General features: G+C 38.1%; 1 protein-coding gene across 1 annotated transcript in view; it reads left to right on the top strand.

Annotated features, from left to right (window-relative positions):
• Window positions 1–21,754, top strand: part of LOC131323614 (probable LRR receptor-like serine/threonine-protein kinase At3g47570) — a 61,650-nt gene that overhangs the window by 2,752 nt on the left and 37,144 nt on the right. The window contains exon 2 of the mRNA XM_058355465.1: window positions 213–547. Within this exon, the coding sequence (XP_058211448.1) occupies window positions 213–547 (335 nt within the window). The remainder of the gene's footprint in view (window positions 1–212; window positions 548–21,754) is intronic.

Raw genomic sequence — 21,754 nt, forward strand, 5'->3', positions numbered from 1 at the left:
TTTGTTCAAATTTAGCATCTCATAATATCAACTCACTAATTTCAGCACACACGATAATTGAATGACGATGGTATAATATGTAGGTGAATGATGACGTTGTCGTAGAAAACAGTGTCACAGGGTGAATGATGACGTTCTCTTTCTTTTCGTATCGCTTTTGTTGTCCCGAAGTGGATCCTTTGGTGTTAAAGTTTAAATATTACGAATTGCAGAGTACGGTTTGGGAAGCGAGATATCAACTAGAGGAGATGTTTATAGTTATGGGATCTTGTTGTTGGAGATGATAACAAGGAAGAGACCTACTCATAAAATGTTTGAGGCAGACCTTAATCTTCATAAGTTTGCAAGGATTGCCTTGCCTGAACATGTGATAGAGATCGTAGACCCTATGCTCTTAATCGAGGAGACAAATGGCGGCAAAATGATGGAAAATCTGATCTCCCTCATCAAGATAGGATTGGCATGTTCTATAGAGTCCCCAAAAGACCGAATGAACATAAGTACTGCGCTCCATGAGCTTCATCTAGTCAAGAACAATATTTTGAAGGTAAGCAATTGAAGATCTTACTCTATATTTTGTAAATTCATTCTTTTATGGTTTTGAACCTTCTCCTTTTCTCTCATATTGGCTTCAATCCTCCATGGTTTTAATTTTCAAGGGCAACATTGATAGCTAGACATTGTTGATAATCCAGGGTGTCGAAGCCGGCAAACGACGGATTATGAGGACCCGACACTCGTTTGGATTAATTAAATTAGTGATCGAGTTGTTTTAATTAGTTACAAAGGTTAAACATTATTATTTAAAAAAAAATAGTTTGTGTAACTTAAATCTATTTTGACAGAATTAGTTTAAATTTCGATGACGAAATTATGTTAGGGGGATAGATAGTAACACCCTATATTTTATTGCCATAGAAATTCTTAGTATTTCTAAGTTCTAAAATACAAGAGAGAATTTTTTGACTCTATGTGTGTGCGGCTAGGAGGAACGAAATCATATCCTAAACTAGTTGTATAGTCCTCCCTTTTCTGTCGAATCCCTCCATACAATGTTAGGTACGCAAAAAAACATTCTCCGGCCGAAATTACCCCCAAAAGATAAATCAATAGTACATATTCATTTCAGAAGATAAACCAATGGTATAGATTCACTTTTTGGATAATTTCAGGAGTGTACTAATAATTATTGAATCCATCCCCTCCATTTCCCTTCTGGGCATTTGTACCCTTCGAGTTCTTCATGACTTGTCTTTCTAACATCTTTGTCTACGTGCCTGTAAGATTACATTAGTTTCTGAGTTAAATTGACATGGATTTTCATTGGTTTCAAGGGACTGCTCTGTTTTAAAAACTATATATACTGTTCGAGCCTTGCACATTATAGATAAACTACTTGGCGCTTAACGTACTTGTTAGTGTGACGTATCGTGAACCTCATAATAGGTTTGGTTTGATGTGTTTAGGTCCACACATCGGGGACCTGTAGTTCGCATGTTTGACAAATTTGCTCAGCACTGTCACGGTGAGTCTTGTATATGCCTTACTTGAATTTTCGGATGAGAATTGAGCAGCATGCATGCTTTGTTTCGGCTTAGTGGTAGAACTTATTGTTCCACATGTGCTTTTATGTTGCAAATATGGTAAATGTTTACAAGGATTTCGAACCACCTGAAGGAAACAATTGCCATGATTTATATGAAAACGGATAATTTGGGATTCACAACTTTAATGACACGTGGTTCGATCGGTGCCCTGCGCTAGGAAAGTGAATAGTGAGGAGAAGTAATAAGGGGGATCACAGCCAAATGATCATGGATGACGTCACGCCAAATATTTATATTTACGGTCGCTCTCTAACTACTGCTGGCGGTTGAACATTTTGCTTATAAGTCATTAATGAGATGGAACACTTGACAGGTGATTGCCATGAACGGACCTAGTTGAGCCGTTATTTGCTGAATAAAATGTCTACAACATGGGCTTAAAATTTTGGATATAAAGATTTGCGTTTTGAGAAATGAATTCATTGACTTACAATAAATGGGAAACTAGTAAAGTTTGTCATATCCTCTGTCACACTAGCTTAGTGCTGAAAATGTCGTTGTATGTAACATTGCAGGTAATTTATGATTTTGTGGAACACGCTTGATGGCCGCAGAAGCCTGAATGTTGTTTCGTTTCAATTATGTAGTAGCATCGTGTGTACTTGTGATTACGACATGCACTTGTATCTTTTGTTGATGGTTGTGCTGGACTTGTGGCCAAGACCATGGTTATGCTTATGTTTAATTCAGGATGTTTGTAACAACTTTAACCTATCTTACACTAATCTCTGGTTAATTTATCAAGCTTCCACATTTTCTGTTATACTCGAGTAATTTTATTTATTCATAGATTAATAATGAGCGAAAAATTCCTAAACTATTTAATTAGCAGGCCTTAGTGAGTTAACCTCATCGGTCGGTCTTGACCCATATGTTTTGGGGTTGGGTTGCGACATGCACACTTTGATTAAGCCGAGAGACCAAACCCATCTTCCATTCGACAATGTTGAAAGAAAGCAAGAATCGAATCACCTTGGCAATGGCCACCGCATAGCATGACCTTGCAATATGGGTATGTTAAATAAGAATCAATTTGATTAATGGTGTGATGAATAAGGCTTTCATTGTAAACTATGGAATCAATCTTTCACAGTTTTCTAAGCCATGTCTTCGACTTCTCTTGTACTCTTGGGTTTGAGTACTCGTTTACAGCAACCATGGAATCGTGTAAATTCAAGTGCATCGTTTATATAGCAACCATAAAGATATGTACACAACGTCCAACTACAAGACTTACTGATGCAGCGCAGCCTCCTTTTACGAAACTATTTGCAAGAAGACATCATGAACTTGCTTATGTTAAAGATTCTCTCTTTGAAACATAAACACAAATGGGTATGAACTAGACGTACTCCCTCTTCGAACACACGACAATGAAAAAACTCTCAATTTTTCTTTAATTCAATAACAACTCTATTTTAATGTCACCCTACAACTTATTTTATACTAAAATCTAAGACCGAAAAGGAATCAGCAAAATAGGAAGCTGAATCCCGGTGAATCGCTATTTGACTCAATATTACCAAAATCAAAAGATTTGATCTCAAAATACTAAATATTAAAAGAAAACTTGCCAAAACAAATGGCACTCAAAGCGGAATATTCAAAAATAATTTATAACCAAAATAATAAAACTAAATATCTATTTCTTAAATAATAAACCATTTCCATTCTGCATCATTCTCCCCGTCTTGAAGAAACTCGTCCTCGAGTTTATAAAGTTGGATTCGTCGTGACTTGTCTGCATCAATCTTGTACCTCAAATTAATTTTTCGGACCCCAAACTGTAAAGATGAGTCAGGAAAAATAAAAGCAATATTGTCTGCCACAATTTGCTCTAAGTATGCAATCCAAATATTCTTCTTCATAATAGCTTCAGTACATTCCCAAAAAGAATCCTCAAATTGATTACCCTAACCAATCTCACCACCTTCAAGCATGGTAAAAACTTTTTTTTTCAATATTTTTTGATTTTTTCTTTTGTAATTTTCTCCACCGGTTCTTCATCAAAAATTAGTGGTTTACTCCAATCCACTACTGGATTTGAAATAATATTTACTGTGAATGGCCACTCAATAGTAGCTTCATTCACCATTGCCCTCCCCCTCGTCTGATGATTATCAGCCAAAGGTTTGGTGATAGAAACATCATCCGACACCTCCTCCTCTTTCGGAAACTAAGGTTGAACTGGACGATGGCGAGGTGGGATTGCAACTTCAAAAGCCTCTATGTGTTGGGTAAGCAACCCAATAGCCGCCAAGACTTGCTGCAATCTTTCCTCCGTTCGAGCAGCTTGAGCAACCTCATCTCGCTCATAGACTTCATCAACACTAGTTGTATGACCTCCTCTTCCACCTCAACCTCCAGCACGTCCTCCGGCCATAGTCAGGATTGAAACGAGAGCTCTGATACCAACTGATGCAGCGCAGCCTCCTTTTACGAAACTATTTGCAAGAAGACATCATGAACTTGCTTATGTTAAAGATTCTCTCTTTGAAACATAAACACAAATGGGTATGAACTAGACGTACTCCCTCTTCGAACACACGACAATGAAAAAACTCTCAATTTTTCTTTAATTCAATAACAACTCTATTTTAATGTCACCCTACAACTTATTTTATACTAAAAATCTAAGACCGAAAAGGAATCAGCAAAATAGGAAGCTGAATCCCGGTGAATCGCTATTTGACTCAATATTACCAAAATCAAAAGATTTGATCTCAAAATACTAAATATTAAAAAGAAAACTTGCCAAAACAAATGGCACTCAAAGCGGAATATTCAAAAATAATTTATAACCAAAATAATAAAACTAAATATCTATTTCTTAAATAATAAACCATTTCCATTCTGCATCATTCTTTGAGTGCCATTTGTTTTGGCAAGTTTTCTTTTAATATTTAGTATTTTGAGATCAAATCTTTTGATTTTGGTAATATTGAGTCAAATAGCGATTCATCGGGATTCAGCTTCCTATTTTGCTGATTTTCTTTTTTTGAAATTTTCTTCACTAGTTTTTCATCAAAAACTGGTGGCTTATTCCAATCCACTACTGGATCTGGAATAATATTTGATGTGAATGGCACTCAAAGCGGAATATTCAAAAATAATTTATAACCAAAATAATAAAACTAAATATCTATTTCTTAAATAATAAACCATTTCCATTCTGCATCACTTACACAAGTGTGAGATCCACGTGCGGACTCATATGTGGGTTCCAACTGAGAGTATTGTAGTTGGTATTGTTGTTAAATGTTGTTTATGTAGCATTGTTGAAGGAAAACGACGGCATGGGGGAGGGGGACTTGCAGGGATATAGTGACACTCTGATTGAAACTTGTGCAAATGAAGAGGGAAACTGTAGCAGGCCGAGCTCAACTGCGACTCCACCAGGGACCACCTCTACTCCTCTGCCGCCGCCAGCTGCTGCACGGGGCAGTAAGCCCACTCCACCGTGGCTCGGCCTTGGCCGAGCCACGTTGTTCGTCGGTTTTGCCTCCGCCTCGCGTCCGGCGACGGAGAGGATTGTGTCAAGCTCGGCCACCATTTGGGGGCGGCCCCGCAAACGATGTTTGCCTTGCCCGAGTTCCCTTCGGGTTCGGCTTCCCTTCAAGTTCGGCAACCGCCAGGGTCTTCTGGGCTAGGCCACCTGCGCGGGCACGCGCCCACCCACGTGCGGAGATGGTTATGCCAAGGGATAATCATGAGCGCACATGGAGCATGCCAGCTCACGCCAGAGCGGCTACTAGATTTATCCGGTGACGTCGCGATGACAACGCCTGGCTCGTGAAAGGCACGTGTCCGTGCTTGGAGAGCAAGTCAGGGAGGCTCTATAAATATTGAAGGATAACGCCTCTGGAAAGGTACACAAAAAATACCCACTCAAAACCCTAATCTCATTCTCCTCTCTCTGCACATACTTATCCTTTCACCAGAGGGCCTTGCCGGGCAACCCCCAACCTGGTCTTAGTCATGCGTTCATTGTGCAGGCTAGGTGGAGTAGGCTAGGAAGCCACTGAACCAACGGAGGAAGGAACCAGGGCGAGGATCACGGGCCACACAGAAACAAAATTAAATAGAGCTGAGGGAAAAAATATGTACTGCCAAAGAAATTAGAGAATGGAGTACTTCAGAGATCCATTTTTACGAATCCAGAGATGTTTCTCGAGCAAAAAATATCCTGTTTGGAAAATTGGAGAAAAAAATAAGTAGAAAAGAAATTGGAGAAAAAAAAGTAAAGGAGGAAAAACCCCGAAGGATTAGCCTGGTTGTCTTAACTTGAGACTCAGGTGTTTGCTCCATCCCAAAGTCTCTTTTGATCCTCCTTGTCACCAACTCTTGCGGTTACCTCACCCCATGCATAAACCTGTGAAATAGCTGTAGAAGGAGCAGTAGAGATTGGTCCAAGGTGTGTGAAAGCTAACCCGGAACACCGTACATTACCAAAAAAAAGAAAGTAAAAGAGAAAAGCAAGTAATTAAGTGAAAAATATATAGAGAAAGCTTAGAGGAAATATGTTTCTTTGAGTTTTTTTTTTTGCCAAACAATAGGATGTTAGAGATTGGTTGTTAGTGCATGGTTACAACGAGAGTCGAGATCTTCACGAAGACTCGAACTCAGAACCTCTCCATTAAGAGGGAGGAGATCAAAAAACCAACCACACTAGGATAGGATCCTCTTGAATGTCTCCAACAATTAACTGGGGCTAGTTTAGTTGGCCAGGACTCTTGCATCTCACTAGGAGGTCAGGAGTTCGAGTCTTTCCACTTGTGTGGGGGTGTTTTTCCCTTAGAGGGCTAACCTGCGTGTGGGTGTTTTTCCCTTAGAAGTCTTTTCCTTTCTTTCTTTGTTTCTACCCTATAATGGACATATTTCTTGTATTGGTTGTTGAGCTGTTGGGCTTGGTTGCTTCGTAAACTCTCACAATTGATGTAGAGTCACGATTGAGTTTGTACTATATACTTCATATTCGATGTAAAATGATCTTTCTTACACCGTTTGTGTATCGGATAACGTTTTGCCGATGTGCCCCTAATCCGTTAAATCTTTGTAATTCTTTTTAAAGATTCATAAAATTTTCTTTTGGTGATCAAAGAAAAAAAAAAGTTTTGATTCTTATTAGAACGAAAAACTAAAGGAAAACAAAGACCCCAAGGGAATGTCCTCGTGGTCCAAACATGCAAAAACAAAATAGAAACCTGGAAAAGAAACAGGGCAACTGGGCAAACATAGAATCCGCAGAGACAACACACTGAGGCAGAGAAGGATGTGAACCTAGGCAATTGGGCTCCAACCATTCGTTGAGGTTCAAAAATTACAATAATTTAATGAATGAGAAGCGTTTGGGAAAACAATGGAGGCACCAAATGGGGCCAAAACTACGTTCTTTTTGGGCCTTTTTGTTGGTTGGGTGCAAGTATTACTTCATCAGTGTCTAAATAAATATTTGGCACGTAAAATTAGGTCTTTAAAGAGATGAATTTTTTTTTTTTGGTAAAAAGAATCAATTTTTTTTCACAAATCAATACTAGTTCTTTTAAGTTGTCAAAAAAATTAAATTAATTTTTTAACGGAAAAAATCATATTTTTAACAGCTTAATTTTGTGTGCCGAACATTTATTTATGGACGAAAGAAGTATTTTATTGGAAAGAATAGTCCAATTTCGGAAACTAAAAGGAAACTTACCTCCACTGGATTATTGTTGTGCTTTCTCAAAAAAAGGAAAAAAATGGAAAAAAGAAAAGTAAATAGCTGGGCCATGACAAGGAAATTCAATAATAAAGCAAAAAAGCTGGCAATGAACAAGAAAAGTAAAGTCCTCCTCCACCATATACAGTAATTCTTATCCTGGATCTGCGGAAATCACAACACCTCCTCTTTAACCATGTATTATCAACTAATTATACCCTGTAAAACACCTAGGTTCACATCTTTCTCTGTCCTCTTTATACCCCCTTAGGTATCCAGCTGCTTGTGGTGGAAAATCCGGAAATTTCTCTCCCCCAAGATAGTACACTGAGGCAGAGAAATTAAGCTTTAACTGCCTAAAATTAGTCGAGGTATGGAAATTAAACACAGCGAAATTGAGCTAGCTTAAACACGGTGGCTTTAAAGGAGTTCCCTATAGCATTCTGACAGTTCACTGAGTTAAAAGTGAACTTCACTCTATGTCGAAAGCGAAGTCAGAAATTGGTCTAGTTATGCCACATTCTTTCTTTTTTATTGGTGATTGAGAACTTCATTAAAAAACTCTTTCTTTTTTATTGGTGACTGAGAACTTCATTAAAAAACACTATCAAGAGGAAAAACCTCAAATAAAACAGAGCAAAAATAACCTTAGAATGCCGGCCTTGAAATTCTGTTGGTCCTTTCTTCCCAAGTGAAACAGACCATAGCATCCAGAGCTAGCAAGCCTTCTAAGAGTATTAGGTAAATCTCTCTTTTCGAAATTGGAAAAGAACCACAAGCAACTTTCTAGAAGTAAAGCGTAGGACCAGCAGGGATATACTATCTCAACTTAGCAACAAACGTTCTAGACTTGCTTAGTGTTAAGGAAATAGAATCCCACATTGCTTGGAAGTGGAATGGGTGATCACTTAATAACATCTGGGACCTCTTCATTCATTGCCAATTGGTTTTGAGATGGATATAAAGTTTCTACATGGTATCAGAGCAGGGCCCGTTCCCCCCCACATTTTAAAAATTAACAATCCACACCCCACGATGACAGACCAGCAAAAAGGCTGCGCGATGATAGGACCCAAAAGTGGCCACACGTGACAGACCTCAAATGCGGCTGCACGTGAGGGGGGATTTTAAGGAAATAGAATCCCACATTGCTTGAGAGTGGAATGGGTGATCACTTAATAACATCTGGGACCTCTCCACTCATTGCCAATTGGTTTTGAGATGGACATAAAGTTTCTACATGGTATCAGAGCGGGGCCTGTTCCACCCCACATTTTTAAAAATTAACAATCCACACCCCACGATGACAGACCAGCACAAAGGCTGCACGATGATAGGACCCAAAAAGTGGCCACACGTGACAGACCTCAAACGCGGCTGCACGTGAGGGGGGATGTTAAGGAAATAGAATCCCACATTGCTTGGGAGTGGAATGGGTGATCACTTAATAACATCTGGGACCTCTCCATTCATTGCCAATTGGTTTTGAGATGGATATAAAGTTTCTACACTTAGAAAAGGAGCGCTCAAAAAGAAGATGATCCAATGATTCGTCAATTAGCTTAAAGAGAGAGCAAATAGGAGTATCAATGACACCCCAACTAGCTATGACCAAATGACATGATAATTTCACGTACAAAAGACCGCATGTACTACCAGTGTACAAGTCTGCCACTAGATATTTCCCTCAAACTCTACACGTCCAAGCAAACACTTGCACCAATGAGACGACTAGAATTATTTCTCTCCCTAGCCTTATTTCTCTCCCTCATCCCATTGCTTCACATCAAAGCCCTTGCCCTTGACACAACTACAACATCCCTTAGTGGGATCAGTTTATTTCTTGAAAAATATATTGGTATACACACACACGAGTAAATTTATAATCCATGTGTATATGTGCCTGCATAATGCGTTAAATCAACCTTAAACGTTTCTAATTTGTAAAAGAAAATGGTTAATCAATGAATGTTTAGACCAAATTTTATCTCTATGTAGGTGCTTGGCACCACGTCGGTCGGGTGATGTGGTACCCCGAGCACCCAAAAATTTCTCAATATAATGGCCCACCGGTGACAACATTTGTGAAAATTCTTTTGATAACACCAAAATTTTGTTGACTGACTTGTGGAAATTTTGTTTCAGAAAACTCTTAACAATGACAGCCTCTTTGGCACATTTCCGGAAAATTACAATATCACATTCGTCCCACCCTCTCAAACTTGACTTTGTGGGTTTCGAAAAACTCCCAAACTACTTCCAACCGAGTCAAATCAATTTGGTTGAACATCGACAGAAAAATGATAAAGCTAATTCTTAGCTAACATTTTTCTCAATACGACCTCTATAAAATAAACCTAAAGTTACTTGCATTGGCTGTCACTCAAATTTCAGGTACCATCCCTCTTTCCTTATACAACTTATCGTGGCTAGTTAGGTTAAAAGTACGTGTTTCATAACCGACTTTGGGGTAGTCTACAGTAGACATTCGGTTTCATGTTCCCTCACCTTAAGGTCCTTCAACCATGGGGCAACCAATTTAATAGCCGAATTCCGCTTTCAATATCCAACTCTTCACAGTTGGTACAACTAGACTAGCAAATAAATGATTTCACTGGAAAAGTAAGAAACTATTTCAGAAACTTACAAAATCTAAACAATAAGTCTAGCTCATAACAATTTTGAAACTAAGGGATCAGATGGACTTACATTTCTTAGTTCTTTGATCATTTGTAGCAACTTGGGGGTGGTAATTTTGGAGAATGGCCAATTCGGAGGGGTATTACCGGAGTCTGTGGGCAATCTATCAACCTCTGTCTCTTACTTGGTACTAGATATAAATCAATTGTATGGATCTATTCCTTCTACAATAGGAAACTTTGTGAATCTTGAAGTCTTAGCTCTGAATGATAACCTATTCACAGGCTCAATTCCCGGCCACGGTAATTTTTTGATCCTCCCCTTCGATTGCGGCCATACATTTTCAACTGTGTGCAAGTCTATGTCACCGAACGATTTGTTCAACTTCATCAGTATGAGAGAGAAGAAGAAGAGTTCAACTCACGATGTCGCTGTCGGACGATCTGTTCTTTAATGGGACCCTGGTGCCGTTGTGAGATCAAGATGAGAGAGAGAGGATTTGTTATTGTTGGAGAGATGGAGAGACGTAATAAAAAGGCCAAAAAAGTCCTAACATATCCAAGCCTACACAAGTTCGGGAATAATGTTCAAGGTTGGGATCAAACCGAGCCTAAAAAGGGGAACCGGCCTCTAATTTTCTATTGATGCAAATTGTAGTGGGCCATTAGAGGTAAGCAGAACGACAATGATGGAGGAAGGGATCGAAGGGAGAGAGTTGGCACAGGGGGAAGGGAAATTACAAGATAGTGATAGCTAGGAGGTCCGCACCATAAGAAAAATAAGAGATTATTTATAGGATCCGTGGTGTGTGTACATATACAGTAAGAAAAATAAGGGATTCACTATTAATGACACATGGTTCCAACGATGCCCCGACCACTGGGGGAAGTGAATAGCAAGGTGAATAATAACGGGGGATCATAGCCAGATGATCGTGGGTAACGGCAAGCCAAATAGTTATATTTAGGGTCGCTCACTAACTACTGGTGGCCGTTGAACATTTTGCGTGTAAGTCGTTAATGAGATGGAATACTTGACGCGTGATTGTCATGAATAGGCCTAGTTGAGCCGTTATTTGCTGAATGAAATGTTTGCAACATGGACCTAAAATGTTGGATATAAAGATTTACGTTTTGAGAAATAAATTGTACGTTGACTTATCTATCATAGAAACTTGTAAGTTAGCATACCTTATCTCACACCACCGTAGTGTTTAAGATGTCATTGTACGCAACATTGCAGGTAATTTATAATTTTGTGGAATATGCTTGACGGTCAAAAAAACTTGGATGTTATTGTTTTGTTTCAATTATGTAGTAGGATCATGTGAACTTGTAATTTATACTTGTATCTTTTGTTGACGGTTGTGCCGAACTTGTGGCCAAGACCATGGTTATTCTTATGTTTAATTCAAGATATTTGTAATAACTTTAAACTATCTTATACGTAGCTCTGGTTAATTTATCACAGCTTTTGCTTTTCTTTTGTTTTTTTCTTCTGTTATACTGGAGAATTTTTATTTATTTATAAATTAATGAGCAGAAAGTTCGTAAACTATTTAATTCGCATGCCTTGGTGGGTAAACCTATTTTTTATACTTTTCTCTTTATTTCTCGTCAAATTACTTAGTCTTAATGAGTGAATTGGCAAGAAATTCCAATCTTTTTGTTTCTTTTCCATCAAATCCCTAAATTCAAAGAGCCTGGAAGGACTTTTAGACTTTGGGTATCATTTGCCTCGAAAAATCATTGGAGAGATTTGCAAAGAGGTTGAAAATTCTTAGGCCATTAAATGATGGCCCCATCAGTGACCAGATTTGTTATGGCCTAGAATTTTTATTTATCTTATTAGTTATTTTGGCTATTATTAATTGGAAGTATTATGGTCTGGGTTTCAATTAATTATTTTGTTTGTACTATGGGTATTGCTGTCGCGGTTATAATTCTTGGAGCATGAGATTGATTTTAGGTAAAATAGTGGTACTGGATGATAATTCTATAAAATTGTGTTAATTTGGATTGGTTAATAAGTAAATTTGTTTTTCTATTTATCTATCTAAATTTTAATTAATTAGTTAGGTAACATTTAGGGCAACAGGAGTAGTGACCGGTTTTTAAGCGTAATAGTTAGGGTTATATACGTAAGCTGAGGAGGGTTTTGTTTTACATTAGAGATATCATTTTGAGAGAAAAGAGTCACAACAGGCGAAGTCGAAGAGTTTCGAGGAGGTTTTCTTCGGGTTTAACGATCAGAGGTAATATTTTCCTTTTGTTGCGATGTATATTAATTGTTCCACGGATTGGTCAAGCCTTTGGGTTAGAGACTAGTTTAATGGGTTTTGTTTGTGTAGAGAGAGAGAGAGGTGCGGCGCGGTGTGTGTGGCGGTGATCGGTGGTAGTCAATTGGGAACTACTAAAATATTGGATATTTGTGGAATGAATTGAATATAAATAACAGTGGTGGAATTAAATGGTTTCAATGGCGTAAGCTAGATTAATTTGATGCAGGTGGGTATTTGTGGATCGTGCAGGTGGGTTTCGGCACTTGGAGGGTGCATTGGGTTCATGTGTATGTGGAACTTGGACTTGGGAATTAGAGGTTTAGGTCTGCTAGTTGTCTGGTAACTTGGGTAATTAGTCTAGGTTAGTTAAATATTCTTCATTGTTATAGACAATATTATACATGATACAATTAGTGATAAAATTGTAATATGATTCTTTGTTCAGGTTAGGCTTGTTCCGCATTATTCTATTGCATTAGCTTTGGACCCAGGTGAGTGGTTAAGAATGTTACGTATTTGCGAACTTTCCCATATCTCTTTAAATTATTGTTTTAGAAAATTAATGATTGAAATTGGGAACATGTATTTATTTTATTTGGTTCTTGAAATTGGCATGCAGATTGGTGAAACCATTTGTTGATCGAATAATCTTTTGATGAGACTTTGTGGATATTACGGGAACATATTTTGGAAGTCCATGGAAATTAATCTTTTGTGTGCTGGTGACTTTGGCCATTAGGAAAGAAACCGGATTAGGCCGGTGACCTTAATGCTCAACGGTTGTTATTGACCGGATCGTTCTTTGGGAAAAGTTCCACGAGCTGCCTACTCGTGGTGACTCTAAGATTCGATATTGGATCCAATTTTGAGATATTTATTCACTAGCACTTGGTACTATTTATTTTGGTTGTGGTTCCCCATTGTTATTGGAGGTTGTATTGTGATCATCATTAAGACTTATCGGATGAATCGTTCATTGGATTAATTGATTATTTTATTGTTCACCTGTATGCCAAATTTATATATATTGACATGGTAAATTATTTTGATCCTCGTTTCAGAACTTTATTAAGGGTGAGTTTCCCCTAGCCCCCAAAAATACGAATTCAAAATTTGTCATTCTCTTCCGCTTTCAATATCCAACTGTTCACAGTTGGTATTTCTCGAGTTGGAAGAAAACAATTTCAGTGGAAGCCAAAGAAATGATTTCGGAGCCCATCTCCGTTTTATATCTCTATCGGATAACAACTTTAAAACTAGTGGATCTAATGGACTATCCTTTCTTAGTTCTTTCACCAATTGTAGCAATTTAGAATGGATATATGGGTTTGGAAAATAACCAATTTGGAGGTGTATTACCAAATCTTGTGGGCAATCTATCAATTTCTCTTTATCAGTTGGGACTAGGTGGAAATCAAATCTTTGGATCTATTCCTTCAACGATAGGAAACCTTGTGAATATGGAACTCTTAGCGCTGAATGATAACCTATTCACAGGCCAGATTCCCAATAGCATAGGTTATCTTCATAAGTTGCAATACTTTTCATACAATACAATCTCAGGTGAAATTCCAAAGTCTATTGGAAACTTGTCAATGATGAATAAACTTTACTTAGAGAAAAACAGACTAGAGGGAGCCATACCTGCGAGTCTTGGCAACTGTCAGAATTTGTTAATTCTAACACTTTCTGATAATAACCTTAATGGGAGCATACCAAGACAACTTTTGATGGTCTCTTCTCTTTCAATTGCATTGCATCTAGCTCGCAACCGTTTGTCTGGATCCTTGCCACCTGAGGTTGGAAAGCTCAAAAATTTAGCAGAGATCGATATCTCCGAGAATGGTTTGTCTGGTGAAATTCCTAATACTCTTGGTAGTTGTAGTAGCCTTGAAAATCTATTTTTGCAGCAAAATTTCTTTCAATGATCTATTCCTCCATCAATGGAATCCATGAGAGGTATTCAGAGTTTGGACCTCTCCCACAACAACTTATCCGGTCAAATTCCTACATTCTTAGGGACATTTGACTTGAAGAATCTCAATTTGTCTTTCAACAATTTTGAAGGAGAGTTACCAATGAAGGGGGTTTTCACAAATGCAAGTGCAATATCAATTGCCGGAAATCATAGGCTTTGTGGTGGCATTTCTGAACTACAACTACCGCGGTGCACTACAAAAAAATCGAGAAACAAGATGTCTCGTTCTCAGATGTTAGGAATCATGGCAGCTTCGGTACTCGTAGGAGTAACCGTAGTATCATCTTTCCTCACTACAAGAAAAATTGCATTGGGTGACGAATGAAAATCGTCGCAAATTGTATGTTTTTCGTCACAAATAATATAGGTGACGAAAAAAAATTTCTCGACTAAAGGTTGTCGAGGATTCCTACTTGGTGACGAAATCTATTTTTCGTCACCTATAGTGCCTTTTGGTGACGAAAAATTTCGTCACGGAAATATGACTTGGTGACGAAATTTTCTTCGTCACCTATTGTGCTTTTTTGATGACAAAATTTCGTCACAAATTATTTCCTTTGGCTCGTCAAAGGTGACCCATCGGTGACGAAACTTTTCGTCGCGAAAGACATTCTTATATATATATGTGAAAAAAATCTCACTTTCTTGCTCCTGCGGGGTTTCGAACCCGAGTCTCCTAAGTTTTGCACGCAAGCTTTAACCAACTACACCACACAAACTTTTCAGCATATGTTTGAAATATCTAATATATAACACATACATTGAACATTAAAATATATTTTGAACGGCATTTTGAACTATTAAACATTAAAATTAGCAATTTTAATAAACATGAAAGTCGTAGCTCTTTATGTTATTGTTCAAACCCAATTTAAATTATCTAAATCAGAGTTCTGAGCAAAGAGTTATGTCCGAAATATATTTGGTGACAAAGCGTAATTCATAAATTTCGTCACCAAAGGATAAATTTTTCGTCACTGAAAATGTAAAAAGAAGACGAAAATATTTTTCGTCGCCAAATTGGTTCATTTGGCGACAAAATATTTTTTCCGTCACCGAATAGTTATCTTTGGCGACAAAAAATAATTTCGTCTCATTTTTTACTCTTTTGGCGACGAAAATTTAATTTCATCGCCAAATAGGAGCCTTTGGTGACAAAAATATCTTTTTTGTCGCTAAATAGTTATAATTGGTGACAAAATAATTTTGTCAAGAAAGTTATCAAAACAGTGACGAATTTATTTTTTTGTCGCCAAATATACTCATTTAGCGACGAAATTAAATTTTGTCGCCACTTTTTCGTCACTAAACATACTTTTTCTTGTAGTGCCTCATATGTTGGTTCAAGAAGAAAAGAAACACAAAACCTAAGGTTTCATTGTTGAAAGATCCATTATTGAAAGTCTCATATGGACAACTTCTCAAAGCAACTGAAGGTTTCTCTTCAACGAATCTACTTGGTTTTCGTAGTTTCGGCCGTGTGTATAAAGGTGTTATTGAACAAAACGGGGAGTTAGTTGTTGCGGTCAAAGTACTTGACCTTCAAACTTGTCGCGCTACCAAGAGTTTCGTGGCAGAGTGCAAAGCCTTAAGGAATATTTGACACCGAAACTTGGTTTCGATCATAACTTCGTGTTCTAGCATGGATTTTCAAGGTAATGAGTTTAAAGCTCTAGTATACGAGTTCATGCCGAATGGAAGTCTAGATAAATGGTTGCATGCTATTCCGGAAGAAAATAATGGAGAACGTGAGTTCATGGGACTCAATCTTCTACAAAGAGTAGACATTGCCATAGACGTGGCTTGTGCACTTGATTATCTTCATCACCAATATGAAATGCCAATTATTCACCGTGATTTAAAGCCAAGTAACATCCTTCTTGATGATGACATGGTTGCCCATGTTGGAGATTTCGGTCTAGCTAGATTTCGTGCAGAGCTCAACACTCCAAGTACTAGTAGTTCAACTGCAATAAGGGGAACCATTGGATATGCAGCTCCAGGTAACACCAAATTTCAGCACAAGGGTAGTTAGTTAGACACCATGAAAATGTTAAATGGGTTGTGATTTGTCCATGTCATTCAAGATATTGAATTTCGTATTGTCTCATCATGATACAAATCATATTCAATTGTTCAGAGTGAGTTGATTTTTTTTCGGAAACTCTTAAAATATATTTTAAACAAATTGATCGGCTCCGATCATTTGAGTGGAATTCCGATTAATTTTGTGTCAAGTTTTGTGTGAGGGGAACCGGCTCTTACATATTAGTGTAGATGTACTAGTTTTATATTAGAAAACTCAGAGGGTGTATTGAAGCAAGTTTTCTCTTTCTTTTCGTATTGCTTTTGTTATCCAAAAATGGATCCTTTGGAGTTAGAGTTTGAATGGTACCAATTGCAGAGTACGGTCTGGGAAGCGAGATGTCAACTAGTGGAGATGTTTATAGTTATGGGATCTTGTTGTTGGAGATGATAACAAGGAAGAGACCTACCGACAAAATGTTTGAGGCAGACCTTAATCTTCATAACTTTGCAAGGATTGCCTTGCCTCAATGTGTAATGGAGATTGTAGACCCTATGCTCTTAACCGAGGAGACATATGGCAGCAAAATAATGGAAAATCTAATCTCCGTCATCAAGATAGGATTGACATGCTCTACAGAGTCCCCAAAAGACCGAATGAACATAAACATTGCACTCCATGAGCTTCATCTGGTCAAGAACAATATTTTGAAGGTAAGCAGTTGAAGATCTTACTCAATATTTTGTAAATTCGTTCTTTTATAATTTTCTCCTTTTCTCTGATATTGGCATCAATATTCCATGGTTTTGTTTTTCTAGGCCAACATTGATAGCTAGACAATATTGATAATTCAGTGTATCCGAGGCAGCATACACACTGTGAGGACTCGATCCGCATTTGGATTGATTAGATTAGTAACCGAGTTGTTTTAGTTACTTACAAAGGTTGTGTTTTTAAGCATTATTTTTTAAATTCATTCAATATTTTGTAAATTCATTCTTTTATGGTTTTGAACCTTCTCCTTTTCTCCGATATCGGCTTCAATCCTCCATGGTTTTATTTTTCTAGGGCAACATTGATAGCTAGACATTGTTGATAACTTAGGGTGTCCGAGCCAGCATATGCACTATGAGAATCTGACCCGCGTTTGGATTGATTAAATTAGTAACCTAGTCGTTTTGTCAACTACTCCAGTCAAGTCTAGGAGGAACCAAATCATATCGTAAACTAGTTCTATAGCCCTCCCTTTTCCCTCAAATCCCTCCCCTACGTGAACTCCTACTCACCAAAACTTTCCCCATCCTCAATCTTTGTTCAACCACAATCTTTGTTCTTCGAAATTTGGGCAGAGATAGAGAGAGGGGGAAAACAAGTATCTTTGTTCTTCGAAATTTCAACCTCAATCTTGTGTTTGTCATCATATATATATTATTATATTGTGATGCCTCGATATCTATCTTTGAGTAAACTTTAGACTTAGCTTGAAAACCCCATTAATGGTGTCATTTTTTCCCCTCTGTTTGAAGAACAGAACCAATCTGGACGACTGGTACACCTCCGGCGATCAGTAATCTTCTGAAAATTCCCTAGGATAAAACTTTTTTTTGGATGATTCTTGTGCCAAAATTTTCGTTTTTGAATATACTATGTAGGAAAAATATGAACAGTGAATAACACTCAGAATCTGCACCTCGAATTTATTGGAGTTTTTCAAAATAAAATTGGATTTTAGTTTGGAATAAAATTGGATTTTAATTTGGAATTTTCGGAAATGTACTAAGTGAGGATTTTGCGAAAGGTTGCTATAACCGGCCGATATCCGGTACGTATCGGTCTGTAACGGATTTAGTGGGCCGGTTCGGCTCGGGAAGGGGGGAAAAAAAATTTCAGAATGCGTGCGCGAGGCTCAAATCCCAGATTTGCACCCCTCTGCGCGATTAACTCGTGACGCACACCCAGCTAACTGGTTTCCGAATCAATTTTTCAAATTGCCGCCCATTTTCCTGAGCGTGCGAGACCTCTCCTTGAGTCTTCATTTACAAACCCACTAAAGTGCAAATTCATTTAAAGTAGATAGAAGTTTTGTAACTTGTCAATGTGGGACTAGAGAAAAACACCATGTTTTACAAATACACAATAAAGTTCCAACATAAACTAGTTGTGGCTACCGATTATCGGATATTTCACATGAAGAGAATGGGCTATTACATGTCTTAAATTAATTAAAATGTGATAATTTAAGCCAATGTTGGGGGCAAAAGCCGCAAAAGTATATTTTTCAAGTTTTATACATGTTGTTGATGATTTTTAGAATTTCACGACCGCGACACCTGATTCCCGCGACGTATCACCGATATGTCCCGATACCGATATACCGCGACCGATACCGCGACGGTGACCGATACCGTGATTTAAAACTATGGATGTAAATCATAGGGTGTCTCCAAGAGGCATGACCCTTTCTCATTATTTGTTTAAATGGTGCCTACTAGTAGGCATGTTCTTTCCATTAATTGTCTTCAATAGACATGACCATTTCTTATGGTTGTTTACAAGAGATACAACCTTTCATACCCTTGCTTATAAATCTATAAATAGGTCATTTGTAAAGTCATTCTATGGACCGGAAAATTCCATACTGAATTGCTCTCTTTCTCTCTACACATTCTCTTCCTAGAAATGGCAAACTTATATTCTATTACGGAGTATTTCTCAAAATAGAGTATCAGTTCTTGGTTTTTATACATTTGCTTAGCGGATATTCTGTCAGTCTTCGTTTGTGCAAACGCAGACAGAAAGAACCTAAAGTTCGGATTCGATTTATCTTGAAGCGGATTTGCTGTAATTTGGCGCACACCTTTTGGTGAGGGCAAATTCTGTCTTTAGGAAAGTGTTCTCCTAACGTAACTCGAATGCTTCTACCATTCCAAGTTTAAAGAGACGACGCCATCACTTTCATCATATTGAAGACCGGATTTCCAACAGAATTCGTCCGTTTTCCATCCTTGTCCAGTTCTGACCACATTTGGTGTGTTGAGTTTTCACCCTATATACTTCTGGGCACTTCTAGCCTTTGAGTTCTTCACAACTTGTCTTCCTAACATCTTTGTCTATGTCCCTGTAATATATTACATAAATTTCTGAGTTAAATGGATATGGGTTTTCATCGGTTTCCAGGACTGATCTGCTTAGAAATCATACTGTATAGCTCAAGCCTTACACGTTATTGATCTTGTCGCTTAACGTACTTGTGCATGTGTGACGTATCATAACCTTAATGGGTTTGGTTTGATGTGTTTAGGTCCAAACATCGGGGACCCATAGCTCGCACGTTTGACAAATTTGCTCAGCACGCTCTCGGTGAGTCTTGTAGTCTTGTATATGCCTTACTTGAATTTTCGGATGAGAAGCATGCGTGCTTTGTTTTGGCTTAACGGTAGAACTTATTGTTTCACATGTGTTACTATGTTGCAAATATGGTGTGTGCAAGGATTTCGAACTACGTGAAGGAAAAAAAGAAACGCATGCTATCTTTTAAAATTTCCATGATTTTTATGAAAACGGATAAATTGGGATTCATAACTACATTAATGACATGTGGTTCGAATGGTATCCGGCAACTAGTGGAAGTGAATAGTGAGGCAAAGTAATAAGGGGGATTATAGCCAGATTATCGTAGTGTGATGTCACACCAAATATTTATATTTAGGGTGGCTGCTTCACTACTGGTGGCCGTTGAACATTTTTGCATAGTAGTCGTTAATGAGACGGAACACTTGACATGCAATTGTCGTGAACGGCCTAGTTGAGCCATTATTTGCTGAACGAAATATTTGCAACATGGGCCTTAAACGTTGGATATAAAATTTACATTTTGAAAAATAAATACGTTGACTTGTAAATTCATGGAAACTTGTAAGATTTGTCACACATTAGCATAGTGCTTCAACGTCGTTGTATATAACGTTGCAGGTAATTCATGACTTTGTGGAACATGCTTGATGGCCGAAGAAGCCTGGATGTTGTTGTTTTGTTTCAATTATGTAGTAGGATTGTGTTTACTTGTAACTCAAACTTGTATCTTTTGTTGACGGTTGTGCCGGACTTGTGGCTAGAACCGTGGTCATGCTTATGTTTAATTTAATCTAGGATGTTTGTAATAACTTCAACCTATCTTACACTTAGATCTTGTTAATTTATGATGCTTCCGCATTTTCTGTTATACTCGAGTATTTTTATTTATTTATTTATAGATTCATGAGCAGAAAATCCCTAAACTATTTAATTAGCAAGCCTTAGTGAGTTAACCTCATTAGCCGGTTATGACTCGTGTTTTTGGGTTGGGTTGTGACACGGACACTTGGATTAAGCAGGGAGACCAAATCCATCTTCCATTCGATAATGTTGGAAGAAAGCAAGAATCGAATCACCTTGGCGTGCCCAACATGAACTTGCAACACTAATTAACTATTTACATCAGTGCAAGTAATCTCTAGATGACCAATACCAGGTTCATTAGCGCGGGTCATTTCAAGCCAGCGAAGGCAACGGGTAATGCAGGATCAAATGACATGATTCTAGCTAGTTCTTGGCACCTTCAGATTTTGATTATATTGAGTTAGTGTAATTATTCAAGTGTTGTGAGTCATGTAGGTGACATGATTTCTTTTTTGATCACTTAGGGAGTTGCAGTCAATTTATGCTCATCTCGACTAATCTCTGAAATACCAATAACACCGTTAGCTAACCCCGGCCATTCAAGCCGGAGAAGGCGGTGGGCCAGTGGCCTTTCTTTGGGTCAGGCATGACCAAATGAGATGATTCTATTGCTTGGGAACAAGTGAATGATTTATATCTCCATTATCAAGAAACATTCAGGGGATTCAGAGAAGAAATATCTGAAGGCAAAAGAGGCAACAACCCCACGCCTCCATTTCCGCTGGAGAGCTTTCAATGCATTGTTGAAAACTGTTACTACCATTTTTGCTTAGCCAGAGCAACCACAATAAAATGTCTCCCCCAAATCCTGATTTATTTTTCTTATTCTTTCGGTGGGAAAGTGGAGACGATGATTTGATCCCCAAAATCTTGAGTATTAGGTATGGTAGTGATTAAACCCTATGTCGAGGGCCTAGAGGCTTAGATATTTGGAGTACAATTTGATGAATTGTATCTCCATCTGATTTCAATTGCCTTTCCGAACCCAACTACTTTCATCATTCGCGTTGATGAGAGGGAGGGGAGGGGGCCGGCCTTGCAGGATAGTGACAGGGAGGTTTAGAGAGAGAATTTTGGTTTATAACGCAGCGGAAAAAAATATCTCAATAAAAAGGGCCATACCTCGGCCACTAGGAGAAGTGAATAGTGACGTGAAGTAATAAGAAGGGAACATAGCTAGCCAGATGATTGTGGGTGACGTCACGCCAAATATTTATATTCAGGGTGGCTCCCTAACTACATTGAACATTTTGCGTATAACTCGTTAATGAGATGGAACACTTGACACGTGATTGTCATGAACGGGCCT

The sequence above is a fragment of the Rhododendron vialii genome, chromosome 4a (genome assembly GCF_030253575.1).
Source record: "Rhododendron vialii isolate Sample 1 chromosome 4a, ASM3025357v1".
Taxonomy (NCBI): domain Eukaryota; kingdom Viridiplantae; phylum Streptophyta; class Magnoliopsida; order Ericales; family Ericaceae; genus Rhododendron; species Rhododendron vialii.